At 63.4% G+C, this 27,079-nt stretch overlaps 3 protein-coding genes across 12 annotated transcripts; all 3 read left to right on the top strand.

Moving 5' to 3' along the window:
• The first annotated feature begins 1,651 nt into the window (after positions 1-1,651).
• LOC119713851 (SLAM family member 8) lies at positions 1,652-7,737 on the top strand. Of its 8 annotated transcripts, none has more exons than XR_011805009.1 (8): positions 1,652-2,834; positions 4,426-4,518; positions 4,838-5,179; positions 5,420-5,725; positions 5,863-5,982; positions 6,093-6,173; positions 6,482-6,589; positions 6,950-7,737. XR_011805009.1 is itself a non-coding variant. In XM_072028093.1 (8 exons), the coding sequence occupies exons 1-8, from the start codon at positions 2,762-2,764 to the stop codon at positions 6,992-6,994; spliced, it is 1,179 nt and encodes a 392-aa protein (XP_071884194.1). In that variant the 5' UTR covers positions 1,652-2,761; the 3' UTR covers positions 6,995-7,737. The 8 variants fall into 8 exon arrangements, 6 of the variants coding, with proteins under 6 accessions (XP_071884194.1, XP_071884195.1, XP_038023977.2 ...); XR_011805008.1 differs by having other exon boundaries at positions 6,482-6,606; XM_072028093.1 differs by having other exon boundaries at positions 6,093-6,184.
• A 585-nt stretch (positions 7,738-8,322) lies between these two features.
• LOC119713850 (SLAM family member 5-like) lies at positions 8,323-12,362 on the top strand. Its single transcript, XM_038168046.2, has 6 exons — positions 8,323-8,634; positions 10,008-10,337; positions 10,622-10,900; positions 10,990-11,100; positions 11,193-11,263; positions 12,121-12,362. Exons 1-6 carry the CDS (start codon positions 8,565-8,567, stop codon positions 12,202-12,204), a joined length of 945 nt encoding a protein of 314 aa, XP_038023974.2. The 5' UTR covers positions 8,323-8,564; the 3' UTR covers positions 12,205-12,362.
• Positions 12,363-12,659: 297 nt separating this feature from the next.
• Positions 12,660-23,779, top strand: ETV3 (ETS variant transcription factor 3). Of its 3 annotated transcripts, none has more exons than XM_038167896.2 (5): positions 12,660-12,830; positions 13,515-13,573; positions 14,555-14,792; positions 16,651-16,766; positions 19,183-23,779. In XM_038167896.2, the coding sequence occupies exons 2-5, from the start codon at positions 13,528-13,530 to the stop codon at positions 20,379-20,381; spliced, it is 1,599 nt and encodes a 532-aa protein (XP_038023824.1). In that variant the 5' UTR covers positions 12,660-12,830; positions 13,515-13,527; the 3' UTR covers positions 20,382-23,779. The 3 variants fall into 3 exon arrangements, with proteins under 3 accessions (XP_038023824.1, XP_038023823.1, XP_038023825.1); XM_038167895.2 differs by having other exon boundaries at positions 13,511-13,573; XM_038167897.2 differs by having other exon boundaries at positions 12,697-12,830; positions 13,518-13,573.
• The last annotated feature ends 3,300 nt before the right edge of the window (positions 23,780-27,079 follow it).

Genomic DNA, 27,079 nt, shown 5'->3' with positions numbered 1-27,079 from the left:
TCGCCCGCCCCGCTGCTGACGTCATCAGTCGGCGCTTGGCGGCCGTCGGGGAAGGGTCGAGGGGAGGAAAATGGCGGCGGCGCCTGGGACCGGGCCGGGCCGGGCCCCTCGGGCTCCGGAGTCTCCGGGAGGTGCCGAGGGCCCCGTGTGGGGCCCTGGGGTGCGAGAGCCGAGGCTGGGGGGGCTCTGAGGGGGCCGAGAGCTGCGGGAGGACGGCGGCTGGGGGGGCGCAGCCGGGCCCCGGGCTCCCTCTGGCGTCCCGGGGCTGCCTCAGCGCTGCCTCTGGGAATTAACTGCGGGAGGTGGGAGTAATAAATCATCAAACACCCCCCGAAATGCCCCAATTTCTGCTGGATCCGTGACTCGGGAGAAAACCCCAAACCCAGAGGGGCTCCGGCGGCACCAAAGGGCAACGACCCCGCAATTTTGGGACCCATCAGGGTGGAAAACCCAAAATTTTTGGCCCTCGCAGGCGTCGTCCCCCTTGTCCCGGGGATGGGACAGGCGGTGGTGGCCTCGCTCTTGTCCCCACAGCGGGTTGGGGCCGGGCTGCGACGCACCCAGTGCCATGGGTGTCCCCAGAATCCCCCCCGGTGGGGGGACAGGGACCGGGGGGGATTTTGGGGACACCCAGCTTGGGGCTGGGGTCCCCCAGGGACACGATCCTGGGGGCCTGGAGCTGCACCGAGCCCCCCCTGTTTCATGCAGGCGGTGTCCCCACCCCTGCGGCCGCAGCAGGGATGAGGGGGGGGGGAAGTGGCTTCCCCCAGGCTCCGCCGCAGGTTTCCTGCGTGAGCCAAAGGCTTGCGGCTGCCCGGGCACTGGGGGAACTGGGGGGAACTGGGGGGAACTGGGGGACCCCCCCCCAGCTCCCCGTGACACCCAGCGGCTCCGTGGGGTGACGTTGAGCCGGGGTCTGGGGGAGTTTTGTGACTTTCCCGGCACGCTCCTCGCCCCAGGCAGCCCTGGGCTCCGCTGCTCCTCCTCGCCCGTGCACGAGGATTCAAGGCTGGAGGGTTCAGGAGCTCGGGATGTGGCCCCGTGGTGCTGGAGGGTTTAGGGGTTCAGGTTTTAGGGGTTTAGGGGATTAGGGTTTAGGGATTCAGGGTTTAGGGGTTCAGGGTTTAGGGGTTTCGGTTTTAGGGGTTCAGGTTTTAGGGGTTGAGGGTTTAGGGGTTCAGATTTTAGGGGTTTAGGGATTCAGGTTTAAGGGGTTGAGGTTTTAGGGGTTTAGGGATTCAGGGTTTAGGGGTTGAGGGTTTAGGGTTTAGGGGTTGAGGGTTTAGGAGTTCGGGGTTCAGGGGTTCAAGGTTTAGAGGTTGAGGGTTTAGGGGTTTAGGGGTTCAGGTTTTAGGGGTTGAGGATTTAAGGGTTCAGAGTTTAGGGGTTTAGGGTTTAGGAATTCAGGGTTTAGGGGTTCAGGTTTTAGGGGTTTAGGGTTTAGGAATTTAGGGTTTAGGGGTTCAGGGTTTAGGGGTTGAGGGTTTAAGGGTTAAGGGTTTAGGGGTTCAGGGGTTTAGGGATTAAGGGTTTAGGGGTTCAGGTTTTAGGGGTTCAGGGTTTAGGGGTTCAGGTTTTAGGGGTTGAGGGTTTAGGGGTTTAGGGATTCAGGGTTTACGGGCTCAGGGTTTAGGGGTTCAGGTTTTAGGGGTTGAGGGTTTGGGGATTCAGGGTTTAGGGGTTCAGGGTTTAGGGGTTCAGGGTTTAGGGGCTGCTCCTGATGCTCGTGGGGTCGCATCGTTCCCATGCTCCTGGTCCCGTGTCCCCACTCTTTGGGACATCGGTGTCCCGGTCCTGGCACTGCTGCCAGGCAGCACGGGGACGTGCTGAGGGCGATTGAGGAGAGATTTAGGACCCCATGCAGTGGCTCTGAGCCCATCCCCTCCGCCCCATACCCCAGCACCCGGAGCCAAATCCGAGCAGGGACGCAGCGAGGGGCCGGACCCCGCTTTTTCTTTGGGGTGCTCCTTGGTGCCGTGGTCACCCCCCCGTGCATCCTACGGCGATCAGCCCGTGCCAGCCCAGGGAGCAGCCCCTGGCAGCAGCTGCCACAAATTTGGGTTTTGTGGCCCCTCAGCTTGGGGTCTGGCACCTTCCCGGGGGTCCTGACCCCCACTACTGGTCCTTGCAGAGTTCAGGCATTGCCCCCCCTGCTCCCCGGGGGCTGATTTACCTTTTTTTTTTTTTTTTTTTAAGCCTACTGCACGTGGCGCTGAGGCTCTTTCCCTTTTTATCTTTTCCACCTTGGCTTTCTGGGGGGGCTGAAATTCAAAATAATCTGGCCGTGGTGCCAACGGGATCCGCTGCCTTCCCTGCGGGCACCCGACACGGGGCTGGGAGGGCTCGGGGGGGTCTCTCCCTTTTGCATCCCCCCCCCGTGCTGATTTCTTCGCTCAGCCCAGCGGGGTTTGGGATGTGCCTCCCCCCTTGCTGCCGTGCTGCCTCCCCGAGGAAAACAATTTGGGGACCGTGGGCAGGGATGCTCCGGATGCCACCACCCTCCTTAATCCGGGCACCGCTCCTCGAGCGGGGCTGAGCGAGGACACCGAGAGCTTGGGGGGGTCCCGGCCGTGCCCCCCAACCTTAGGCCGTGCGTGTCGCGCATCCCTCCTCGTTAGTGGCGAGCTAATTAAGCGGCACGCGGTGCCCCCGCTGCGATGCGATGCTCGCCATCCTGCGGGTAGCGGCGGGGAGAGGCGGCTTTGCTCCTCCCCGTCTCCAGCGCCGCTGACTCTGCCCACCCGAGCGGCACAGAGCAGGAATGGAGGGGGACTTGGCCACCAGCGGAGCCCGGCTGCCCGCCCTGCTGCTGGCGCTGCTCGGCCTCGTGCCAGGTGAGTGCCCGGGCACCGAGCCCTCGTCCCCGCATGGCCGGGGCCTCCCGGGGTGGGCAGCGCCACCGCCGGTGCCCCCCGGCTCTCCGCCGCCGAGCCTTCGGCCTCACGGCTCCACACGGCCACGCAGGCGCGCGTGATGCTCGAAGGAGAGGTTTCGTAAGGTGGGGGGGCTCCGGGCAGCCCCACGGTGAAGCCCCCGGCGGGGGCAGCTCGCCCCACGGAGCCCCCCGGGGTTGCGCCCGAGAGCGCGGCGAGGCTCTTACGTAAAAGAGGAGCGAGGAATCCCCTTAAATCCCGGCGTGCTAAGCCAGACGTTGAATAATTCCCATAAAACCCCCGATTCCGACAGAAAGCATCTAATAGTCCGGGCGGATTAGCGGCGAGGTTTTATCTTCCTAAAGCTTAATTGGCTTCGGGAGCGCGCGGCCGGCAGACGGGGGCTGCTGGCGCCGGCACTCGGCGCGTGCTGCGGGCAAAACTGCAGCCAGCGGGCTGGAAAGGAGGCCGGCGGGGAGCCTCGGGGCTTGCCAGCCCCCCGCCTCGAGCCGAATCCTTTGCTTCGGGGGCGAGGAGCCGGAACGGGATAAAGCCCAGGTGGAAATCACCTTCGGAGATCTTTGGGATCGGAGATGGGAGCTGCACGGAGCCGGACGCCCCGCACCAGGGAGCCTCGGGCACCTCAGGGTGCCCAGCTCTTCCCTTTTTGGGGCCATTAATAGGGTAGGAGGGAGCAGCCCGGGATGTGGGGTGCTTGCGCTCGGCACCCACCCGCTTCTCCCACCCGATTTTCCTCCATCCCTCTTTGCTCCCCCCTCCTTGCGCTCGCCGAGGGCTGCGGCTCGTCCCCGTCACCCCCGGGGCTCAGCATCTGCCCAGCAGCTGGGCACCAGCCCCTTCCCACAACCGGGACCCCAAGAACTTGGAAATGCCCCCGGGGGAGCAGCGCGGGAGGGAGCGGGGCTCAGCCCGCTGCCAGGCTCGGGTGGAGGAACCCAAAAAAAGCCCTCGATAAACGGGATGGGGACGGTGGGGAGCGTTTCTTCCCAGCAAAGCAGGGAGGCTCGATGAAAAGCAAAGGCTGGGATGGCTGCCTCTAATCCGCTCGGATAATTCTGGCACAGCTTCTGCCGGCGGGGTGGGGGGAGAGGAGAGGAGAAAAAAGGAGAGGAGGGGACACCAGGGACATTGCGCCCCTGGTCCCATCCCGGACAGGGCGAAGCCGCTCGCCCCAAAACCCCCGCGCTGAGCATCCCCATCCCTGCGTGGGACGGGGACAGGTGGCAGAGGGGGGCTTGGAGAAGATGCCAGCGCCCCCCCCCCCCTTTTTCCTCGGCCCCTTCCTCCCCCTGGCAGGGCCGGGGGCGGTGGAGGAGACAGCTTGCGGGTAGGCGGGCGCTGCCGGCAGGGAGGGAGCCGGTGCCGAGCGTGCTCGCGCGCGGAGAGCTGGGGGAGCTGCCAAAAAACCGCGGGTGTGGGCTCAGAGCGACGGCCCCGCATCGCCCAGGTGGCTCCAAACCCCCCCCCCCAACTCCCCAATCCCTCGCGGTCCCCCCCCCACCTCGCCCTAACCCGTGTTGGTTTTTCGTAGGCATCGCGGCGGAGGCGCGTTTTAAGGCGGAAAATGAGGTTTTGCAGATGCTGGCGGGGAACTCCTCGCAGAGTCTGTTGGAGCGGTGTTCTGGTGAGCGCCCCAGAGCGCGCCCGTTCAGATGCGGCACCGGCATCCGAACCACGTAGACGCTTTTTTTTTGGGGACGCCGACCCCCGGCGCCCTCCCCTCCCCGCCGCTAGCAGCAGCCTCGGCACCCTCTCGGGCCACCCTCCCGTGTCCCCAACCCCAACAGGGACACCCGCAGCGGGCGCAGAGGAGACGATGCTTCCTTCCTCTTCCTCTTCTTCCTCTTCCTCCAGCCTTGGATGGACGGCGGCACCGGGGGGGGTCCTGCTGCCCGTCCCCGCGTTGTCCCCGCACACCCGGTGACATTTTGCTTTGTCCCCAGAGCTCCTCTTCGGCCGTGTCCGGGCGCAGCCCCAGCAGGTGATCGGCATCCTGGGGGGCTCGGTGCTGCTCTCCCCGGCGCTGCCCCCCGGCAGCAGGGTGAAGGAGATCGAGTGGAGCTTTTCGGCCGGCGCCGGGGCCACGATTCAAGTGGCGGAGTTTGGCCCGGGGGGGTTCGAGCGCCCCGACCCCCACGACCGCTTCAAGCAGCGGCTGGAGATGCTCAACGCCACGGCGCTGAGGATCGGGGGGCTGGAGCTGGGTGACAGCGGGGTCTACGGGGCGAGGATCAAACTGCACCCGGCGCTGGTGGAGGAACAAGCCTTCAACCTCTCCGTCTACGGTGAGTGGTGCGAAACGGGGCCGGGTTTTGGGGGAAGGACACAAACCTCCCAGCGCGGGCTAGAAAGATGGGGAAAACGCGGCACAGAGCAACAGGGCGGTTTGGGAGAGACCCCAAACCTCCATGCTCTCTGCTGTGGGGTCCTTGTGGGGTTGCCGTGCCCCGTTCCAGCCCCGTCACCCATCTGTGGGGTGGCAGGGGGACGTGGCTGACCCCGTCGCGTCCCCTCCTTGGGCGCAGAGTCGGTGCCGAGCCCCCGGACCCGCAGCCAGCTGCTGGCCAGCACGGTGGAGTGGTGCAACCTGACCCTGCAGTGCCAAGGAGCGGGGAAAGGAGCCGTCAACGTCACCTGGAGGAGGGACAACGGGCGCCGGGAGCTTGGCACCGACCGCACGCAGCTCTCCCCCGACGGCACCACGCTGCGCCTGGCCCTACAGCCCGGCACCGCCAACGCCACCTACGCCTGCACCGTCAGCAACCCCGCCGACCACAAGGTCGTCCTCTTCGACCTGCAGAGCATCTGCCGGAGCGGGGGTGAGGCTGCGGGTGCGGGCGCTGCTCCCCCAGGGGGTGCCGAGCACCCTTGGGTGCCAACCGGCTCAGCCTGGGGGCGGTGAGAGGGGGTAAAGGGGGGTCTTTGGATGTCCCCCCCTGGCTCAGCCTCTCTCTTTCTGCCCTCGTAGGGGGACAGGCGGCCTTCTCCAAGTCGGGGTACATCGTCCTCACCCTCATCCTGCTGGCCGTGAGCCTGGGGGGCGCCTTCTGGTGCTGGCGGCTCAACAGCGAGAAGTCGGCGGACCCAGGTCGGTGGTGGAGCCCCCCTCGGGGGCAGCTCGGGGTCGAGCCGCGCTCTGGGGCTGGTTTTGGGGTCCCCCGTGTCCCTGACACCCCCTCCCCGCTTTCCCCTCTGCAGCTGCCACCCCCACGGTGCCGGCTGAGGAGGGCCCCCCCGACCCCCAGTACGCCGAGATCGTGCGCCGGAGCCCCCCGGAAGGTAATGACCAGGTGAGGAGCCCCCCGCAGGGTCAGGCACTGGGGCTGGGGGCTGCCAGATGGGGTGGGGGCCATGCCGGGGGGGTCCCCATCACCTCGGGGTCCCCATCGGAGCGGGTCCCAGCTCACATCGGGGTCCCCATCTCATGGGGTCCCCATCCACGCAGGACGCACGGTGCAGGGGGGTCTCCGCGGCACGGGGCCACCGTGGGCTCTGCACCCTCCCCATCCCGGGGGGCGAGCGGGGAGGGCACAGTGGGGTGGGGAGGGGTGAGGGAGGACCCTCAGCAGCCCCCACTTCTTCCGCAGGGCCTCCGTCCCCCCGAAAATAACCCGGACCCCAGCCCGCCGGAGAAAGAGCCGGTCAGCACCGTCTGCGAGCAGATCCGCCGGGCGCCGGAGGACGCGGCCGAGGAGGTGACATAGGCCCTCAGGTGCGGGTGGCCCGTGGCCGTGTCTGCCCCCCGGGAGGGGGTCCGGGGCCGGGTGGGGACCCCCCCACACCTCCCCACACCCCCCAACACCCCCACACACCCTCCTGGCACTGCTCCCACCCCCCTGGCACTGCCCCCAGCCCCGTCGCTGCGTGCTGCGCCAGGTCCCGTCCCGCTGCGTGGAAAGGGGGAGAGGAGGGGCGCAGGGAGATGCACGGACGGACGGACGGACAGCAGCACGGACAGACGGACGGACGGACGGACAGCAGCACGGACAGACGGACAGGGCAGCCCCGACGCCCTCCGTCCGTCCTCCTGAAGGATTTTCTCCCTCTCCCCGCAGGCGCCGGCAGCGCTGGAGCGTCGGGACGTAACCCAAGGGCTGTGACGTGCGTTGTGTGCCAAACCCGACCCCTCTCCAGCCCCCCCCCTCCACCCCATTTCGGTTCCGGGGACGGGAGGCACCACCTCTGGGTGCCAGCCGGCCGGACGCCTTCCCACCCACCTCTGGTTTACCCAAATTTCTGCCCGAAGCCCTCCCGACCCCTTGGGGAACAAGGAGACGAGCGGCAGCGAGGCTGGGGGCCCCCCTCCGGCACCCGGGCAGCTCTGATGCCTCAGGACTTTGGGGGGGGGGGTCCCCAACCCTATTTCTTCAAGCTGAGACAGCAGCAAAAAGGGGGGGGGGACCAAACCCTTTTTTTGGGGGCAGGCAGGGGGCTGGGGGCACCCCAGTGCCAGCCACTGCGGATCCAGGATGAGACCACCCGGTGCAAATTGTCCCCCCCCCGCTGCCCCCAGCTCAGCCCCTGCCCTGGTTCCCCCCTCCCGGGGCCGAGCAGCCCCCGGTGGCATCCCGGGGGGGGGGGCCATGGGGGCACCGGTGCCGGCGTGGGTCTGCGCCCACTCTTCCTCCCCCCCGTCGCCGTTTCTGTGTTGCCTGTGCACTGCCGTGAAAAAAAAAAACAAAAAAACAACAAAAAACAACAAAAAAAAAAAAAAAGGGGGGGTGGGGGGGTCTCACTCGTGTATGTCCAGCACCTTCTGTCACGGGGGCTCCGTGCTCAGCCCCCACCTCCCAGCCTGGTAAAAGCAGCAACTAATAAAATCTTGGTGAGAGCCCTGAAATCACCCCGGGGGCCGTGCTGCAAAACCTCGAAACCTCCCCGCTTTGGGGCTGAGCCCCCCAAAAAAAGAAGAGCACGGTGCGGGGTGGATGGGGGATGCGGGGGGGGGGCGCGGCCGCTTCTCGCTTCCCTTTTTGGAACAGCAAAAAACGGCAGCGGGGAGCGCGGTTCCTGCTCAGCCCCTGCTCTGCTCCTCTGCACGGGGACGAGCCCGGCCCCGCTGCGCTCTCCCTTCCCTTCATTTTGGGTTTTGCTCCGGGTGAAGGTTTTTCGAGATGAGTCCCGGGGGGGGGAGCAGCTCAGCGGGGTGGGAGCACCCAGCACCCACTCACAGCATCCCCAAACCGACCTTTTTGTCCCAGTTCCCAGCCAGCCACCAGCTTTTGGACACCAGCAGCTCCCCGAGCTCCCGGTGCCTCGCAGCCAGCACCCCGAGGAGCCTCATCCCCGAGCCCTACACCCAAATCTCCCCGTGCCAGGGGCCGGGCGCTCGTCCCCAAGCTGTGCCAGGTGCCCGTTCCCTCCCGCCACCAAGCCAGCTGGCATTATTTACCCAACAGCAGCATCCGGGCTCCAACCCTGCTTTATTGCACCCGGAGGAGGAGGACGAGGGCTGGGCGGCAGCACCCGAGGGCTCCGGGCGATGGAGAGGTCCCGGAGGAGCTGAGCTGGAGCCCGGCGGGGGCTCGGCGGCGGTCCCCAAGGTGTCCCCAGGGTGTCCCCAGGTTGCCACCCCCCCCGGGGAAGGTGAGCTTCTGCCTGTGGGTAGATTTGCATGCGTCCTCACCGCCGCCTGCGCAGCTGAGGTCGCCTCGAGCTGGTGATGGAGACATGGGGGAGCCGTGCGGCCGGCGACGTCCCCTTCATCCCCGGCTGCTGGCCCTGCTCCTCATCGCCGCAGGTAGGCACGGGGTGGAGGTGGCCACCGCGTTCCGCTTGCTGGTGGCCCCCGGTGATGAGCCCGGAGGTGCTGGTGGTGCTGGTGGTGCTGGTGGTGGTGCTGGGAGAGCTGAGAGTGGGAGGCGAGCTCAGTGGCGGCTGCTTGCTGCTGCAGAAAACCAGCGAAACCCAGCTTCGGGGCTGGGCTGCAAAACGAGTCCTAGCCCTGGAGGGTTTGGAAATATGGGAAATAGCAGGGAGAAAGCGGGGCTGGATCCCAAAAGGGGGTCCCCAGCGCTGGTGCCGGGGGGAGCCGGGTTGGGGCAGGCTCGGTGCAGATGGGGAGCAGCGTGGGAAGGGCCCGGAGCCCTGCAGGGCATCGCCGTTTATTGGCACCGTAAATCAGCGGCCAAGAGCCCCGCTGGCACCAACCAGGCTGGGACCCGACCGTGAGAAGGTTTGCTCCTCGTCCTGCTGGCCCTCGGCTTGTAAATTGTCGGGGTTTTGTGCCAAACCCTGCCCGCCCATCCCCGCAGGGCCCGCGGGGGTCCCTTTGCGCAGCTCCCAGCTCGGAGGCAGAGCTGAGCCCCACACAGGGTGTTGGGGTCAGGCCAGGACCACAGCCGGGCTCTCCAGCAGCCCCCAAAATTGGGGGCACCTGGAGAACCAGGGGGGGACACAGCCACCACCGCCCAAAAGGCTCCAGCTCTGTGGGGTGAGGGTTTTGGGGATGGGGACGGGGACAAGCAGACATCACTCAGGAGCTTCCCAGGGCAGGTTCCAGCTGGGAAACGCCGAGGTTGTGTTTTGGGGTAAAGCCAGGGCCACGGCCCTTTGTTTGGGGCAAAACACCAGCGGGCAGCTCGCTGCCACCGGGGGCGAGCGGCGGTGACGCGGGCTCGTTCTGCATCAGCGTCCCCAAAACATTGGGGAGAGCTGGCAGGGCACCGTGGGAGCCCCCCCCCACGCACAGCCCCACACTTTTTTTGCCGCCTGCCAGCCCCACAGCGGCGCCTTCCTCCCCCCCAAAAACCAAAGCGGCCTCGGCCGGAGCGCGGCTGCACCGGCAGCGGGTGGGAAACGCGTGGCCGGCCCCGAGCGGGGCACAGGAAGCGAGCGGCCGGCGCAGGACGGGGGTTTGTGATGTGGGGGGGGGGACGGGGGACGGGGGACGAAGCTTTTTGCATCTCGGAGCCGCATCCCGCCCCTCCTGGCGTCACGGCGGCTCCGCGACCCCGCTGGAAATAGGGTGCTGCTTGCAGAGCTGCCTGCACCCCAAAATTCGGCTCGTGGCTCTAACGGGGGGGTAAACCCGGGGGTGCTGGAGGTGAGGGGTGGAGGATGAGGGGTGCTCGGGGCTCTGCTTCTTCCCTGACCCCCGTTGTCCCCGTGCAGGCTCCGCGGGCGCCCAGCCGCAGCCGGTGAGCGGGATTCTGGGGCGCTCGGTGCTGCTCTCCCTGGCACTGCCCAACAGCAGCAGGGTGAAGGAGATCGAGTGGAGCTTTTCGGCCGGCGCCGGGGCCACGATTCAAGTGGCGGAGTTTGGCCCGGGGGGGTTCGAGCGCCCCGACCCCCACGACCGCTTCAAGCAGCGGCTGGAGATGCTCAACGCCACGGCGCTGAGGATCGGGGGGCTGGAGCTGGGCGACAGCGGGGTCTACAAGGCGAGGATCAAACTGCACCCGGCGCTGGTGGAGGAACAAGCCTTCAACCTCTCCGTCTACGGTGAGCAACTGGAACCAGCACTGGGGGGGTACTGGGAAGCGCTCCTGGGGTTTGCAGCCGGCGGGGAGAGGCGACAAAGCCCTTTTGTGCCGGGAGGGGAAGGGGAAGAGAAACCGCCCGGCATCTGCCAGGGGAAAGGGGATTTTCCTGGAGCGATGACGGCTCCGTGCTCCACCTGCGGCTCCATCTCCTGCCCTTTGGCTGCCCGGCCCTCTCGGGGTGCCGGGGGTGCAGGGGTTGGGTCCCAGTAGGGTTTTTTTTTTTTTTTTCCGTGCCACCACCAGACCCGGTACCAACACCGCGGATCCAAACCCAGCTCCTGTCCCGTAGCCCCCAGGGCTGTAACGTCACCCTGCGCTGCTCGCTGCCCCCCACCGCCATCGCTCGAACCTCCTGGCACCTCTACAACATCTCGGGGACACTGTGGGAACACAGCGGGGACGACCAGACCCTATTTCTGGCCATCCCCCCCGACGCCCTCAATGCCACCTACACCTGCGTGGCTCGAAGCCCTGCCGAGGAGCAGAGCAGCTCCGTCAGCCTCAGCGCCCTGTGCCAGATTGGTAAAGCCCCCCCACATCCCCCTCCACTGTTATTTTAGGGTTTTGGGGGGTCTTCCAGCCACCCACCACCCCAAAATTTGTCCCCGCAGAGGGAGGCAGGCAGAGGTGGGCCATCTGCCTGGGGGTGCTGGCTGCCATCGCGGGCCCGCTGAGCATCCTGTGCTGCCTGAGGAGGAGGAGGAGGAAGGCGGATGAAGGAGGTGGGGACCTCAACGGGGACCCTAAAAAGGGGTGCGGTGTCCCCAGGGCTGGGGGGGGGTCCCTGTGGTCCCAGCTCGTCTCTCCCCTGCAGCCCCCGGCGTGGCGGAGGAGCCGCAGTACGCGCAGGTCCCCAGGAGAGGCCCCGCCAAGGAGGACGAGGCGGTGAGGCTGGGGGGGCCCCCACGGCCCCATAAGGCAGGGGTTGGGGACGGGGCTGTCCCCATGGGGGGGGGCCCGGGGATGTCCCCATGAGGGGATCCTGCTGCTGTCCCCTGTAGGGGTCCTGGGGATGTCCTCACAGGGAGAATCTCGGGGCCGTCCCCATGGGGGGGGGGGTCCTGGGGTTCTCCCTATGAGGGGACCCTGATGCTGTCCCCATGGGGGGGTCTCGGGGCTGTCCCTATGGGAGGACCCCAATGCTGTCCCTATGGGGGGGTCCCGGGGCTGTCCCCATGAGGGGATCCTGGTGGTGTCCCCACACGGGGGTCCTGGGGTTGTCTCTATAGGGGGTCCTGGCCCTGTCCCCACGGGGGGGGTCCCGGTGCTGTCCCCACGGGGAGGTCCTGGTGTGCTGTCCCCATGGGGGGGGGGTCTCAGGGCTGTCCCTATGGGGGGACCCCAATACTGTCCCTACAGGGGGTCCTGGGGCTGTCCCTAGGGGGTGACCCTGGGGCTGTCCCCTATAGGGGGTCCCAGGGCTGCCCCCATGGGGGGTCTCGGGACTGTCCCTACGGGGTGACCCTGGGACTGTTCCCATGAGGGGTCCTCGGTCTGTCCTCACAGGGGGGTCCCGGGGCTGTCCCTAGGGGGTGACCCTGGGACTGTCCCCACAGGGGAGTCCTGGGGCTGTCTCCATGGAGGGACCCCGGGGCTGTACCCTGTAGGGGGTCCTAGGGCTGTCCCCACGGGGCTGTCTGGGGTCTGTCCCCTATAGGGGGGGTCCTGGGGCTGCCCCATGGGGTGACCACGGGGCTGTCCCCACTGGGGGTCCCATCCCGACCCCGTTCCTGTCCCCGCAGCCCCCCCAGCCCAGTGCCCCCCTCAGAACCATCTACAGCGAGGTGGGGGCCGGCACGCGTAGCCTGGCCCAGCCGCAGGCCTGAGCAGCAGGACCACGGACAGACGGACAGACGGCCGGACAGACAGGCGGACACGCGGCCCTTTTTACCCATTTTTGCTTTATTTCCCCCCATTTCCTCTCCCCTCCCCTCCCCAAAAGCAGGGGGTCGGCAGGACCCCAATAAAGGCGGTTGGAAACAGAGGAGGCGGCGTCTGTGTGCGTGGGGGGGGCGGGGAGGCTCTGGGGGGGGGGGCTAAACCCTAAAATTTGGGAAATTTTGGAAATTTGGGGTGGGGGGACAGGAAAAAAGGGGCCGCTTCGCTTTCCGCCCTCTTTTGTCCCTCAGCGCCACCCGTCGGCGGGCGGCGGGAAGGGGAAGGGGGGCGGGGAGAAGGGGGGCGGGGCCGTGCGTGCGCGCTCCCGCCGCGGACGCAAAGCCGGAAGCGGAAGCGGGCGGAGGGCGGGGTTGCTACGAGGAGGAGGGGAGGGGACGGGAGCGCGCCCGGAAGTGTGTGGGCGGCGGCGGCGCTTCCGGTTCCGGCGGCGGCCGTGCGGGGGAGGCAGCGGCGGCGGCGGCGGCGGCGGCGGCAGCAGCGAGGCGAGACCCACATCGGCACCGCGGCCCGGCCGCGCTCCGCCGCCCTCCGCCCCCCCGCTCCGCCCCCGCAGGTGGGTCCCGGGGAGCGGCACCGGGAAACGGGAACCGGGAGCTGGGAACCGGGAACCGGGCCCGGCCCGGGGGGGGGTTAAAAAGGGGGGGTGGGGGGGAGGCCGCGTTGCTAAGGGAGGGCCCGGGGGTGAGGGGGGGGGTTGGGGGGTACCGGGGGTACCGGGGGTGAGGGGGGGGACGGGGACGGGAATTGGGGGTTGGAACGGGGAGAACGGGGGGGTGGGAACGGGGCCAGCCCGAGCGGGGAGCCCCGGCCCGGGTGGCGGCGCTGTAACGGGAGCCCCGGGGGCGGCCCCGAGGCCGTTCCCATGGCGGAGCGGCGGCGCCGAGCAGGAAACCCCGGCGGGGACGGAGCGGGGGCGGGCAGGGCTGGCAGACACCCCCCCCCCCCCGGGCACCGGGACCGCGTTTTGTGCCCCTTTTCCCCCCCCCCGGTACCGAGCCCCGAGCCCCGTCCCGGGATCGGAGCCAGCTGCGAGCTCCCTCCCGGTAACCGGGGGCGCCCCCCCCCTCCCCGCGTTTGGTTTGGTTTGGTTTTGGCACCGCTGCCCGGTTCCCTGAAGGGTATTTGTCAGGTTTAGCTCCCCCCCCCGGGGCCCGGTGTGACGGGAGGGGAACGGTAACGGGGTGGGGGGGGCAGCCCGGGGCTGGCCGGGGCTGATCTCCTTCTGTTCCCCAGCCAGCAGGAGGGAGAAAATGAAAGCGGGCTGCAGCATCGTGGATAAGGCAGAAGGAGGAGGAGGTAAGGCAGCGCCACGCAGCCCCCAGCCCGCCCCCAAGCCCCTTCCCAGCCCCATGGAGCTCGGATCAATCCCCCCCCCCCCTCAAAAAAAAAAAACCTCGGTGAAACCGTGTGTGGGAAGCCCCCCCCGTGCGCCCCCAACTCCTTTTAACACCCTAAAAACTTCCAGATTTAACGCCTGAATCCACCCGGGGACGTTTTATTTGTTAGGATGAATAAATTTAGGCACGAGGATCTCCCCGCCGGGTTTCCCTCCCCCCTCCCGGCCCCCCCCCCCGTGGTTGTTTTTTTCTTTGACGGGGCCGTCTGGGCACGGCCAGGCTCCGCGCGCGCTGCCCCCAGCCGAAAATTGCGGCGGCGACGATTTGGAAAACCGCGTCTCCGGCAGCTGTGCTGGGAAAAGTGCTCTGACAAAAGCTCGGCTGGGTTGGCAGCCGCTCAGAAACATCTGGCGGCGCGGCCGGCTCCGTGCCGGGTGCCGTGCTCGCCCGGTGTCCCCGGCAGCCACCCTCCGCTCGCCTCCCTCCCCATTTTGAGCACCAAACACCCAAATCCGGCCCTTTTTGGGTCGTGTGAAGCACCTGGAGCCCAAATCGTAGCGCTATTTGAAGCTGTTGGGTTTCTTCCCACTATTTCTTTTCTTTCTGTGTTGTTTTTTTTTATGTCCCTTTAAGTTTTGCCTTTTTTTTTTTTTTTTTTTTCCCTTTTGGAGCTCCTCCAAGGAGAGTGGGGCGAAATGAGTAAGAGAAGCGAGCGGCTTCGAGCGAGGGAGCCGGGCTTTTTTCTGCCTCTGCACGGGGTGTGCGTGCTGGGCTTTTTTCTGCCTCTGCACGGGGGCTGTGGGGGGGCTCCCAGCTCATGGCCCTGCTTTGGGGTGAACCCCACACACCCGCAGCGCAGGCGCTCGGTGCCAGAACCGGTGCTGGCGAGCCCTGGAGCCGCGGGCGGCCCCCTGAGCGCCTCTCCCTGGCACCCCCCAAGGTTATCACTTCCCCGAGTGGGCGTACAAGACCGAGTCGAGCCCCGGCTCGCGGCAGATCCAGCTCTGGCACTTCATCCTGGAGCTGCTGCAGAAGGAGGAGTTCCGCCATGTCATCGCCTGGCAGCAGGGCGAGTACGGGGAGTTCGTCATCAAGGACCCCGACGAGGTGGCGCGGCTGTGGGGCCGGCGGAAATGCAAGCCCCAGATGAACTACGACAAGCTGAGCCGGGCCCTCAGGTGAGCGGGACGCCCCCCGACCCATTTCGGGTGGGCTGACCTCAGTGCCCTGCCCCGATCCGGGTGCGTTTCGGGGAAGTTTCCATCAAATCAGACCTCTGGGTGCGATCGGAGAGGCAGGGAAGGGAATTCCTGGCTGCCCGTGACGTGTTCCACGGTGGCACGAACCCGCACCGATGGCTCAGGTGGTTATTAGCGGGGCCGCCTTCCTTCCGGGGAGCTTTTCTGCCTCTTTTCTCCTCTCCCATCGCCGCTGCCGGCTTGAGCAAGAAGGTGTGGGAGGAAACCAGAGGTGTTACTCCATTATCACACCATCGATGGGACCGTTTCAGAGAAAGCAACTCCCCTTTCTAACATTTCTCGGGCTCGCCTCTTGGCTGCCAAACCTGCTCCCGGTGCCGCAGGGGGGGCCGGAGCCGCCTGGGAGCACCCCTGGGTGCTGCTCACGCCGCGGGGACACGTTCCCTGAGCCCCCGTGGGGCTGAAGGGCACCTTGTGCTGGAGACGAGGGCTGAGTGTCCCTCGTCCTGCACTTCATAACTCTAAAACCACCGCTAAAACTTTGCTCCCTTTCATTTTGGCTCTCACAGTTTGTTTTTTTGATTTTTTTTGAAGCGAGGCAGCAAAAAATCTCGCAGAATTCACTGAGTCGAAGCCTGTCAGGAGCAGCCAGGTCCCTGACAGGTCCTGGCGTTATCAGCCCGCTCGGGAACGTGGACTTCGCTGCCTTACGCCCTCTGATACCTCCTGGGTGGAGCTGGCGAAGGCAAACAAGGCAGCAAACAGCCCAGTCCCATGCTGGAACAGGAAGGAAACGATAAATTGAATGGCACCGAGGCCGTAATTGAGGCATGGGAGTGGAAAATAGCCACCACCTGCCAACACTGATCATGCCTCGGCGTCTCGGTGCCAAGTGTGACAGCGGCAGGGACCAGGGCTCCCCCTGGGGAGCTTGGGCTCCTCGCCCCCCCTGCTGCCAGGAGCCCTCCCTGCCCCTTTTGGTGCGACCGTGGCCCTGAGCCGCCTGCAACAGCTTCTGTTTGTACACCACGAGGCTGAGGACAAACAGGAGTGGTGTAAGCAGGGAGGAGGCAGCGCTGCAGATTATGCCTCCTTTCCCCGTGGCCGAGTTCCTCCTCGCTCCGACGTCGTTTGGGGCTGTGGAGAGCCCAAAAAAAAAGGGGCAGGAGGGGAAGGAGACCGGGCAGGGCTTGGTGCTGGCTCTGGGTGCCTCTCCTCAGCCCCGATCAGCACTGCCTGGGCGAATGAGGGAATGTTTTTAACCCTGTGGTGCTCTGGGTAAACAGGAGGGAAATAAATTCCTCGCTCGTGAGTCCAGCAGCAGGGACTGGCCCTCCTAATTTCCAGCCTGGTGCCCCCTGTGCTGCTGGTGACACCGTGCAGGGCCTCCAGGGTGGGGGGAAAAACAAAACCCAGGGGGGGCTGGGGAGCTGGGTCCCTTCTTGGCTGTGGGACCACCCCGAGCTTCGTTCTGCTGATGCCTCGGGTGCAAATTCCCCTTTTTCAGGCTGCCTCCTGCGTCTGGGGGTGCTTTCGCGAGCCCCCCCAGCCCACGGCACCGGTCCCAGTTTGGACAGTTTGGACCTCAGGGTCGCCCCTTTCCCCCCGTGTTTTAGGGAATGTCACGGTTTGAAAGCCACCCCTAAAAATCATGGGATAGGAGGGGTGAGGACCGTGTGGAACCTTCCCGAGCCCGTGTTTTCGTGCCTTCCTGCTGTCAGTTCTGCCTCTCGGCGGCCGTGTCAAAGGTGGCCGTCGGTCGCGCTGCGAAAACAAGACCTTTGGCCGGGTTGCCACGTGCCCTGATGGCTCTCCCTGCCTTTTTTCTTTTTACCAGATACTACTACAACAAGAGGATCCTCCACAAGACTAAAGGCAAAAGGTTCACCTACAAGTTCAACTTCAACAAGCTGGTGATGCCCAACTACCCCTTCATCAACATCCGTCCCAACGGTGAGCCTGGGGGCCGGGGCAGGCGCAGAAACCTCCGCAGGTCCCCCCCCGTATCGCTCATCTGCTTTTGGAAGGCTCTGCTGGGGCAATCAGGGCCGCTGCGGTGCGGTGGGGATGCCTGGGCGCTGATAAAGCTTTATCTGCGCTGCTCCTTCCCTCGGGGTGGCTGTGGCCGTCCCCAGGGGAGCCTCCAGGAGGTTTGGTTTCCTCTTCTGGGCTGCCCGGCACCAAGCCGCGGGTTTGCTTTGCTTTCGCTCCTAGGGGCCGGGTGTCCTTGGGATAAGAGGGTTTTATTTCTCTTGCCTCACATGTTTGGAACCGGAGTTTATGGTGCCCTATAAACGCGAGCCTCCTTGACCAGGAGCTTAGGGGTGTTTGTGGCAGCACGATCCCAAAGCCTGCGACTCAGCAGCGCTCTGCTCTCCTCCCCTCTCCTGCAAAACCCCCCCGTTTGGTTGCAGCTCCGCGCCTTCCGCATCAAAAGGAGGTGTTTTTTTTTTTTTAATCGACATACCTAGGGTGCAAAGAAACCCAGGAGTGAGCTCCGAGCATTTCTCTAGCTTCCAGAGAAGCGCAGGAACTCGTCTGAGTTTGACTAAAATCACAGGTATTTCTCGATCCTCCCTGCGGCACCGCGGCGTGCTGACATTCAGGATAACGAGAAAGAGTTTGGGAACGGAGCGTAATTGTTCCCTGCTTGTCCTAAAAGGCCTTTGAGTCTCTTGCCAGGAGCAGTAGCAGAAGTTCACGCTGGGTTTGTCCTAGAGTCAGCATTACTGCTGTGGTTTCTCTGGAAGAGGGTCCTTTGTTCGCAGGATCCTTTCTGGGGGAGTTAAATCCCCCCGTAGCTAGATTTCTGCAGCCGGGGTGATTGCCTGCAGAGCTGCACCGCCACCACGCAGCCGGGGAAATTGATGGCGATCGTGGCCATCAAAAAAAAAAAAAACCCTTCTGGAAGTCATTACAGCGAGGCCCTAGACTGCAAACTCTCCGCAGCAAAGAAAGCGTGACTGCAGAGGCGCCTGAGCCAGCCTTTCTCACAGCGCCGCGCGCTCAGTTCTCACCTCCAGAAGAGTGCCTCAGGGGAAGCCTTGAAGATCTGTCTCGCAGAGAGAGAGAGAGAAAGGGAGGGAGAAGGGAGAGAGCAGGGGAAAGTGGGGATTGAATGTTGCCTCTGAAACCCCAGCGGCTGAGAAAAACAGGTTACGTGTGGGCAAAGCGATTTCTCATCGGCGCTGCTGTGCTCTGTGCCTACGTACGGCGATGACTGCTCGCTGCTCTTGGCAGTCGGAGCACCCCGCATCCCTCTCCGCCCCGGGGAGCCCCAGGCAGGCAGGAGAGCACGAGTGTGACAGCGAGGCGTTGTCCTCCGAGCCAGCAGGAGCCCAGAAAGAGCAGAAATGCCCCGAAAGGCCTCACCTGTGTGGCACACGTTGCCTTTACGGCAGCGGGGAGAGGGAAATGTATTCTCCAGGAGCCCTCAGCCAAAGCATGGGGGTGTAAGATGTAGTACGAAGCTGCGCTGCAAATCTATAATTACTTGCAGCAACAAGTCTGGGCAGTTCCAGCTCAATATTGCTCACTGCTGTTCCTTTTCCCTGTTTGCAGCCACTCCCTCCTATCTCTGGGGCATGCATTTAAAAAAAGAAGTTTGGAGAACTGGAATGCACTTGTCTAATTACAACCTGTTTTCTTTCCTTCTGGCTGGGATGGGGGTTGGGATATCAAACCTGTTTTGGGGCACTGGAATCAGGTTTCTTGACTCTCGCTCCCGCAGCTTTGAAGGGAGAGGGGAAGGGGACGGCGAGTGACGGAGGTGAGAAGGCGCCTGGAGGAACTGGCTTCGCGCTGGCTCTGCAGGCACCGCACCGGGAGCCTGCTCAGGAGCCTGGGGAGTTGGAGCCAGCAGGAGCCGGCAGCGCTGCTGGCGGAACTGTTGGGGGGCAATGTCCTCGCAGGAAAGCCCAAATTGGGGATTTTTGTTCCACCCCGAGAGCTTGAGGCTCCCCAGCAGTGCCTCTGCGGGTGGCGTTGGTGTGGGGTTGCCTCAGCCTGTCACCGAGGCTGTTTTCTGGTTAAAGCAGAGCTCAGGGGAGAGCGCCCGAAAGTAGAAGCTCCTTTGGTGGTGCCGGAGGTTCGAGAAACCTCCGCCGGGGCGGGGAGGAGAAGATTCCTCCCCAGCAGCGGCGAGGTTTTGAGGTGGGCAGAGGAGACGGGAGAAGGGAGCAGATGGGGAAGGCGCCTCCCATCCCCTCGTCTGCTGCGCTGTTGATGGCGCGTGGTATTTTTGTGTTGCTCTTCCAAACGCCTGCGGGCGCAGCCCGAAAAGCAGCTCTTCACCTGGGATTTAACTCCCTCGGCGCCCTTTTAACTCTCTTCCCCCCTTTTTTTTCTCCCCTCTTTCCCCTTGCCCCAGGTGTGGTGCCGCAGAGCGCTCCTCCTGTCCCCACGGCCTCGTCCCGGTTCCATTTCCCACCGCTGGACAGCCACTCTCCCACCGAGGATGCCCAGCCCGGCCGCTTCTCCGGCCCCTCCCTGGTCCCTTCCAACCCAGAAGCTTTGGGAGACGGCGGCGAGAGGAAGCCCGAGCTGCCGGAGCTGGAGGACGGCTCCTCGGATTGGCGCCGCGGCGTGGATCTCATGGCCTCGCGCAACGCCGTGGGCGCCGGGGGCATCAACCACCAGAAGCGCAAGCCCGAAATCATGCTGCCCCTCTTCACCAGGCCCGGGATTTACCCGGATCCTCACAGCCCCTTTGCTGTGTCCCCTCTGCCGGGCCGCGGCGGGGTCCTCAACGTCCCCATCTCGCCCGCCTTGTCCCTGACGCCCACCCTCTTCTCCTACAGCCCCTCTCCAGGCCTCAGCCCCTTCACGGGCAGCAGCTGCTTCTCTTTTAACCCCGAGGAGATGAAACACTACCTGCATTCGCAAGCTTGCTCGGTCTTCAACTACCACCTGAGCCCGCGGACTTTCCCCCGCTATCCGGGGCTCGTGGTCCCGCCACTACAGTGCCAAATGCCCCTGGAGGAGCAGCCCCAGTTCCCCATCAAGCTGCAGCCTCCCCCCGTCGGGCGCAAAAACAGGGAGAGACTGGAAAGCGCCGAGGAGTCGGCCACCCCCCAGCTCGCCAGTCCTCCCCCCAGGGTGAAGGTCGAGCCCTCGGTGGACAAGGAAGCCGAGCGCGAAGAGCCGCCCGCCAAAGGGAAAGACAAAAACGAGAAGGAGGAAGGCTCCGGCATGGCAGCAGCGCCCGGCGTCGGCCTGGAAGAGGAGAAAGGCCCCGTGTTTGCCAGACCGGCCGCCCCATCCTGGCACCCAACCCCCCCAACCTCCAGCCAGGCCGCCTTCCCGGCCGAAGAGCCGCAGGAGCAAGGGGAGAGCAGCGGCGAGAAGGCGCCCAGAGAGCCCGCCGGAGAGCCGGGGGCTCAGGAGAAGAGGGAGGACGCCCTGATGCCCCCCAAGCTGCGTCTGAAGCGCCGCTGGAACGGGGACCGGCAGGCGGACCCCCCCGAGGAGCGCCCCAACGGCCGCCTCCACTGGCACGGGGCGCTGGGCAGCCCCCACCTGGCGGCCGGACCCAAGGCCGTGGCGGCCGCCGCCGCCTCCGACGCCTAAAACGGGCCGGGGCTGAGCCGGCCGTGTATTTATGTAGCAAGGTTGCAGAGCGTTGGGGAGGGGGGGTTAAAAAAAAAAAAAAATACAGAAAAAAACAAAACACGGGTGGGCCGGGGAGGGTTGTGGGGGGGGGGGGTGCTGGGGGCTAGACTGGTTTGGTAATCGTAGAGACTAGGGGGTTGTGTTCTTTGTTTTCCTTGTTGACTTGCAGGTGAGACGCGGTTGTCTCGTTCCGAGTAGGAGAGGCGAGGGCAGGCGTTGAGCTGCGGACTCCGGAGGGGGTCGAGGAGGCCTCCCCCCCCCCAACCCCCCCGAGGCGGAGGGACTCCAGGCGCAGCCTCTTTTCCGTGTGCTCTAGTATTTATAGAAGCGGCAATCTCGGAATTCATCTAGTTCCCTTTTTTTTTTTTTTTTGGTGTTGTTGTTGTTATTCTTTTGGTTTTGATTTTTTTTTTTTTGACGGAGTCCGGCGCGATGGCGGGAGAGGATTTCCTGACGCTCCGAGATGCGCCGGGAGGGGCAGGGGAGAGGAAATCTCCGATCCCACACGGTCCTCGCGCCGCAGCCGGGCACAGGGGGGGGGACATCTCCGAGCCCCCCCCCAGGCAGCGGGGAGGTGGGACGGCGGCGAGCGGGTCCCGGGAGCGCTCCGGGCTAGGGCTGGCGTCCTTTTTTTTTGGCCTTTCAGAAATAGTGCAGAAGCCATGAGCAGATCGCAGAATCTTTCAGGGAAGGGAGTGGGGTGGGAAAAAAAAAAAAAAAATTAACCCGATGCCTTTAATACATGCATTAAAATGTACCCTAGGTTGTTTTTTTTTTTTGTTTTTTTTTTTTTTTTTTCTTTTCGTAATTGTATGGGTGGAGCTGGGAGTGATTGGAAGATTAACACTGAAACGATTGTGGTGAGTTCATAGAGAAGGAATGACAGGAGCTTTGTTCAATCCTATTTCCTTTGTTTGGTTCCCCTATCACTTTGACTCATGCCTTAACTAAGTCTGTGTACACTTTAGGAGAGCAGGGGCTGCTGACAGGAGGAGCCCGTGCGGGTGCCAGGGGCGCGTGGCCGAGCTCGGGCTCCTTGGTGAGGGGGGGCTGAGCCTGGTGGCTGCAGGAGCCCCCCCCCGGGGCAGCCGGGAGCTGCTCTCGAGGCGTTGTCAGCGTCGATCTCGCTGCGGTTTTGCTCGAAATTTTTCTCTTTTCCCTCCGTGGCCGCGTCTCTCGTTAGGCTGATTTAACTCAGGCTCCGGATTTACGCCGAGGAAACGCGGCTCCCTCCCGCTGCCATCAGGACGGATCGCGAACGATTCCTTGAAAGGAACATTTTTAAAAAAAACAAAAACAAAAATGGGTAGAGCCGAATCCACGGCGCGACGAATTCCACGCGGTTCCCGGCCAGCGCCTCGTGCGGGCGGATTTCTGCAGTCGAGGGCTCAGGAACTGGTGAAAAAAGGGCAGGGAGCGCGAGCACCAGGGTGTTGGCGTGCGCTGGTAGGCAGGGAAACGCCGGCACCGCACGAGGAAGGGGCTCAGGGGGAGCCGGGGAGGGGGCTACGGCTTGTGTCCCCCCCCCAAACCCCAAGCCCGGGCTGCCTCGTCCCCCTGATTTACCTCCGAGGCCCGGAGGAGCGGGGAGGGAGCCCCTGGGACCCTCGCCCTCCTGTCCCTTCCCCGCAGCCCCGCCGTCAGCGTGAACTCAGGAATTAGAAACACGAGGCCTTTGCCCCCCCCACCCTATAAGCGTCTCGGCGCCCCCCCCCCCCTCGTGACCCAAGTGCCGGAGCCCGCGGGTGCTGCTCCCATTCGGGGGGGGCACCGCCTTGGTCGCACTTCTTTAAGGTGGAAAAAAAAGAAAAAAAAAACCCAAGAAACGAATGGAGTTGGACCGTCGTTTTGGCTTTAAAACCCTTCGGTTTGGGGGCTGGGGTATTTTTGTTTTTTTTTTTTTGGGGGGGGGGGGTTGTTTCTTCATAGCCATTGCACTGCAAACCGGGAGCTCCGCGTTCAGGGATAAAGGACTCAGGTTCTCAGGACAACGGACCAGGGACCGGCTGCGGGCGGTGGGCTGCGCCTCGGGGTACGGGGGGGGGGGACCAGGAACCCCCCCCTCCCCCAAAAAAAAAAAACAAAATAAATCCCCGGCAGTGCCACCCATGTCCCCGCTGGCTCAGGGGTCACCGCGGTGCAAGGCTGGGGCTCCTCCCGGCCAGGCGGCGTCGCCCCGAGGGGGGGGGGGAGCACGCTTATAAATAACGTTTTAAATAAGAAAAGGAAAAAAAAAAAAATTATATATATTCCGATGTGCCAAAATATTTAAACTTGTAAAGTTTAAATGGTTGAGATCTCAACGTCCACCTGTATTAATTAATCAAGAGCATGTTAATGTTTAAACCATTGTTTTTTGTTTTTTTTTTTTTTTGCTTTGTTTAGTCGTAGAGAATCTGTAGGAAAAGAGACTTTAATCGGACAACCAGCCGCCAAGCCGAGAGTTTTGGGGGAAAAAATAACCCGATCAAGACAGGGCAGGGAGGATTAGCCACGCGTCTGCCCGGAGCGGTGAGCACGTCCCGCGGACCCGCCGGGCCCCGAGACTCCAAGCGCTGCAGCCCCCGACCTGGACCCCCCCCACCCCGTGATCCCCACGGGGGTCTCGGCACGGCCACGGGGGCGCACGGCGGAGGAGCCCCCCCCCAGAAGCATTAACCACGGCGGCGGCCCCCTGGGTCCCCGCGGGACCTTTCCAGCCCGCGCTCGGTTGTCCCTTGTTTTTATTTATTCCATAATTATGTTTTTTTGTTTGTAAAATAACTTTTTTTTTCTTTTTTTTTGTCTTATGGATCCTGGTGGGTTTTAAAAAAAAAAAAAAAATGAGTTTCTTTTGGTTTGAAATAATCGTAATCAGATTTGTTTTTCGAGACAAAGTTCGATTTTAGAGTGTTTTTAAGGAGAGCGTATTTACCGATAGAAAATTTTCTTTTTTTTAAAAAAAAAAAAACACTTTTCCTGAGGCATGTTCTTTGACTTTCCTAGACTCGATTCAGCAGGGATTAGTAGGGATGCATACACATACGGGCGGGGACTTGGTTGGCTTGAGCTGTCCACGGCGAGCAGGATGAGCAGTGTGTGTGTATATGTACATAACAATGTAAAGTAGTCCTTAAATACTCCATTGTGCAGTGCCTTTAGACGTTCCACTTTCTATAAAGTCTTCAAAAAAAAACAAAAAGTTTGCATATATATATTATATATATATGATGTAATGTTATAGAAATATATGTATAATATACATATTTTTTCCAGGGGTATCTGATAGCTCTGTATTTTGTTATGGAAGTTGAAAGAAAAAAAAAAAAAAGTATTTTACCTCAAATTAAAAGTTAAATAAACCTTTTAAATAAGCATTTCTGCTCCTAGCTCGCTTCTTGGGGCTCCCACCCTGAGTTTCCTCAACCCGCCACCGGCTCCTTGGTCCCGAGGGAGGAGACGCTGCCCCAGGTGAGCGCCGCTGCGGGTCCTGGGTCTGGTCCCGATCCCATCCCATTCCCATCGCGATCCCATTCCCATCGCGATCCCATTCCTATCGCAATCCCATTCCTATCACGACGGGGCAGAGCCTCTTCCCCCCAGCCCACGTTGGCAGCCGGGCTTCGTGTTCCACGGGACGTGGATCGGGTTTTTGCCGCACATCCCTCGCGCCAGAGCCTCTTGGCTCGGCAGCTGCGCCGCTCTTGAGGCCGTTTGAAACTAAATTTAACTAAAACTGGCTGAAATCCACGCCCTGAAATCAGCGCGTTGTTGACCGGGCTTTTTGCCAATTTGTGTTTTTTTTTTTTTTTTTAAAGTGCGTTTCTGCAGTGGAAAGGGGCTTGGGAAGAGGGGCCGAGGGGAGGCGTGGAGCAGCCCCGCTCTGTCTGGGGAGGCGGGACGGGGCTGCTTGATTTGATTTTATTATTTTATATTTTTTTTTCCTTGAGCACAGAGAGGGATCTGTGTCAGGAGGGGATTAGGGGCTGGAGCTGCTGGCTCCCGGCCCTGTGCTTGCACCACGCAGCTCAGCGTCGCCGCCGTCCCCTTTCCAGGCCTTTTTCTTGTGCTCCCGCGACCGGGGCAGCCCTGGCTCGAGTTTTCTTCTCCCTTTCCTCAACCCACAACGAATCTAACGAGCAGTGCACGTTTAATTAAGCCCCTGGTAATTCCCAGGATGCTTGTGCTGGGGTCCTGAGGGCGAATTTTCCCTTACCAGCCCTTCCCGTGCCAGCAGACCTCAGGTGGCGAATGGAAGACCCCTGGCACAGGGGGCTCTGTGCCTGCGGGTGCCCAAATTCGCTCTCGCCGCATCTTGCGGGGTCGGCACCGTGCGGGGCTTTTGTGGGGTGCCCTGAACCAGAGGCCAACGTCCCGAGGTTTTGAGGCATCCTCAGCACGAGCTGGGCCTGGTTGGAGTCTCCCAAAATGCCCACGTGCTGACGATGCTCCCCGTCCAAACCCGGGCTGCGGAGCTGCTTTTTCTCCCCTGATCTGGAGCTTTGGGGGCTGCAGGAGACATCCCCCGTGCGCCTCCCAAATCCGCGCACCCCGAGCGCTCGCTTGGGATGCTCGGTCCCACCCCGGAGAGGGAACAGGCAGGGGAACGAGGGGAAAAGCCCAAATTTTGCAGCCGCCCTTCCAGCTCCTCGACGAGAAGGGAAAAGGCAGCTTCGCCGCTGCTTTTCCAATTTTGTGATTAAAAGGGAGCCCTCTCCCAGCCCCCCCGCCAACCTCTCCGAAGCCGAGCGCTGTCTGCTTTCCAGGGAAAATAAAGGGAGGTTTGGGCCCGAGCTGGAAAACCAAAGCTGAGTATTTAGAAACTTCCAGTAAAATCAAAGCAGTAATTTTCCAAAGCGGCCCCAGCAGCTCTTTCTGGGAGCCTGGAGCTGATGGCAAAGCTGATTAGAGGCTCCTCGCCTGCCTGCGCGCTCCCGGCCAGGTGCTCCCCCTCCTTTCCAAACACCGGCGCAGCCAAAAGCCGAGTTCAAAGCCCCCGCGCGGGGCTCAGGGCAGCGACGTGAGCCGGGGGGGGCTGCGGGAAAGCCCCCAGCCCAGCTCCCCCTTCCCCTTTCCCTCGCTTTCCTCTCCCAGAGCTGCAGCAGCGAGGTTTTTATATTTTGGGGGGGGTTCGCAGAGATTTGGGGCTCTCAAATCCCCAGAGGGGAGGAAAGGGGGGGCACTGATGGAGCAGGGAATCGGCAGCTTCTCGCCCCGCGTCTCCTTGCCATCTCCTTGACCCCCCCCCAAGGTTTTTTGTGGGTCCCCGTGTCCTTGCCGTGGGGAGGGGGGGGGCCGGGGGGGCGACGTGCCCCACGCGGCAGCCTCGGGGGTGCTCAGCTCCGCAGCGGAGGGCACGGGGCGGGAGGGGCCGGTGCTATTGATCTGCCAGATTACTCAATTTCACCCGTATTGATCAGGTAATTGCTTTATCTCAGTTCTCATTTGGCCGCTGCTTTATCTGCTCCCAGCCCCGCTCCCCGGCACCGAGAGGCACACGCTGGGGGGGGACAACAAAAAAAAAACACCTCCTCCCCCCCACCCCGAGCATCTTGGGTCCCCAAATCTCTTTCTCCCCGGCCAGCTGCGGCGCTCACAGCGTGCACAGGACCGAAACCCCTAATTTGGGGCCGGGCATCCCTATGGGGCCAATGCTGAGGGGTGGGGGAACGGCTCGGGGGCTTCCCAAAGCCGATGTGTGAAGGGTGCCCGGCTTTGGGGGGAGGCTCGCACGCAGCTGGGTGCGTGGGAGGGCTCCGCGCCCCGCTGGGGATTCCCCGCACCCTTCTCCCCACGCGCCGCGGGCCGAGGGCAGCTCTGCCTGGCTTCGCTTTCAAACCTCGCCCGGGTCTTTGCGTGAAGCCCACCAGCCGCAGGGGTCGGTGCTGCCTGGAGGGAGGACGGGGGGCTCCCCAAAATCCCATCCCCAGGGTGACTTTGCCAGGATGCTCCCGCGGTGGCGGCGGGGGGACCCTGCCGAGACCCCAAATTCGCAGGTTGCGCCGAACCCCCCCCAGCTCTTTCCTCCCGTCCCTGCCTCCTCCTGGCACAGTCGCACGCCGGGGCAATTAAAAGCACCTCCAGCCCCGGTCCTGCCTCGGGTGCCGTAATCCTCCCTTGGCAGCGGAGCCGCGGGGAGGAGGGACGAGTGGCGCCGCCGCCTCCGCCGGCTCGGCGCAGCCCCGGGGCCCGATCCCGGCCGGCACGTGGGCCGAGCACGACGTCGCGCTGGATGGGGCCGGGGCGCTCAGAAATGTGAGCGAGATGGGTTTATTACGCCGAGTCTGTTGCCGCGATTGTTATCGATCTGCAGCTGTCACCTTCCATTGCTGCTAATGGGACGTGAAGAGGCTTCGGTGACCGGAGAGGCGCGTGCGCTCCCCGCGTGCCGGCCGCATCCTGCTCTGGCGCAGTCCCCCAGCACCCCCGCTGCCGCTGCTGCCTCCTTTCTCCTCTCCCCCGTTCGCGTTCCCGTCCTTTTCTGCCGTTTCTCCTTCTCCCCTCTCTCTCCAGCTCACTTTTCTCCTGTCCTCCTCTTGCAGCCCCCTTTTTTCCCACTCTTCGCCTATTTTCCATCCCCTCTGCTCCTCTCCTCTCGCTCCTGCTCCCTTTTCCCAATGGCTCCCTCCCTCCCCGCTCCCTTTTTGTCCCAGTTCTGCCTTTTCTTTCTGCCATCG

The sequence above is a fragment of the Anas platyrhynchos genome, chromosome 26 (assembly GCF_047663525.1).
Source record: "Anas platyrhynchos isolate ZD024472 breed Pekin duck chromosome 26, IASCAAS_PekinDuck_T2T, whole genome shotgun sequence".
NCBI classification, from domain to species: domain Eukaryota; kingdom Metazoa; phylum Chordata; class Aves; order Anseriformes; family Anatidae; genus Anas; species Anas platyrhynchos.
This window is presented reverse-complemented; position numbering and strand designations above follow the sequence as displayed.

What these genes read in the sequence shown, in the direction of transcription:
- LOC119713851 (XM_072028093.1), top strand. Translation starts at nt 2,762, where the DNA reads ATGGAGGGGGACTTGGCCACCAGCGGAGCCCGGCTGCCCGCCCTGCTG. An exon ending in CGAGAAGTCGGCGGACCCAG is followed by an intron (nt 5,983 to 6,092) that starts GTCGGTGGTGGA and finishes TCCCCTCTGCAG; the next exon opens with CTGCCACCCCCACGGTGCCG. An exon ending in CGGAGGACGCGGCCGAGGAG is followed by an intron (nt 6,590 to 6,949) that starts GTGACATAGGCC and finishes CTCTCCCCGCAG; the next exon opens with GCGCCGGCAGCGCTGGAGCG.
- LOC119713850 (XM_038168046.2), top strand. Translation starts at nt 8,565, where the DNA reads ATGGGGGAGCCGTGCGGCCGGCGACGTCCCCTTCATCCCCGGCTGCTG. An exon ending in CAGCGCCCTGTGCCAGATTG is followed by an intron (nt 10,901 to 10,989) that starts GTAAAGCCCCCC and finishes TTGTCCCCGCAG; the next exon opens with AGGGAGGCAGGCAGAGGTGG. An exon ending in CCGCCAAGGAGGACGAGGCG is followed by an intron (nt 11,264 to 12,120) that starts GTGAGGCTGGGG and finishes CTGTCCCCGCAG; the next exon opens with CCCCCCCAGCCCAGTGCCCC.
- ETV3 (XM_038167896.2), top strand. Translation starts at nt 13,528, where the DNA reads ATGAAAGCGGGCTGCAGCATCGTGGATAAGGCAGAAGGAGGAGGAG. An exon ending in AAGCTGAGCCGGGCCCTCAG is followed by an intron (nt 14,793 to 16,650) that starts GTGAGCGGGACG and finishes TCTTTTTACCAG; the next exon opens with ATACTACTACAACAAGAGGA. An exon ending in CATCAACATCCGTCCCAACG is followed by an intron (nt 16,767 to 19,182) that starts GTGAGCCTGGGG and finishes CCCTTGCCCCAG; the next exon opens with GTGTGGTGCCGCAGAGCGCT.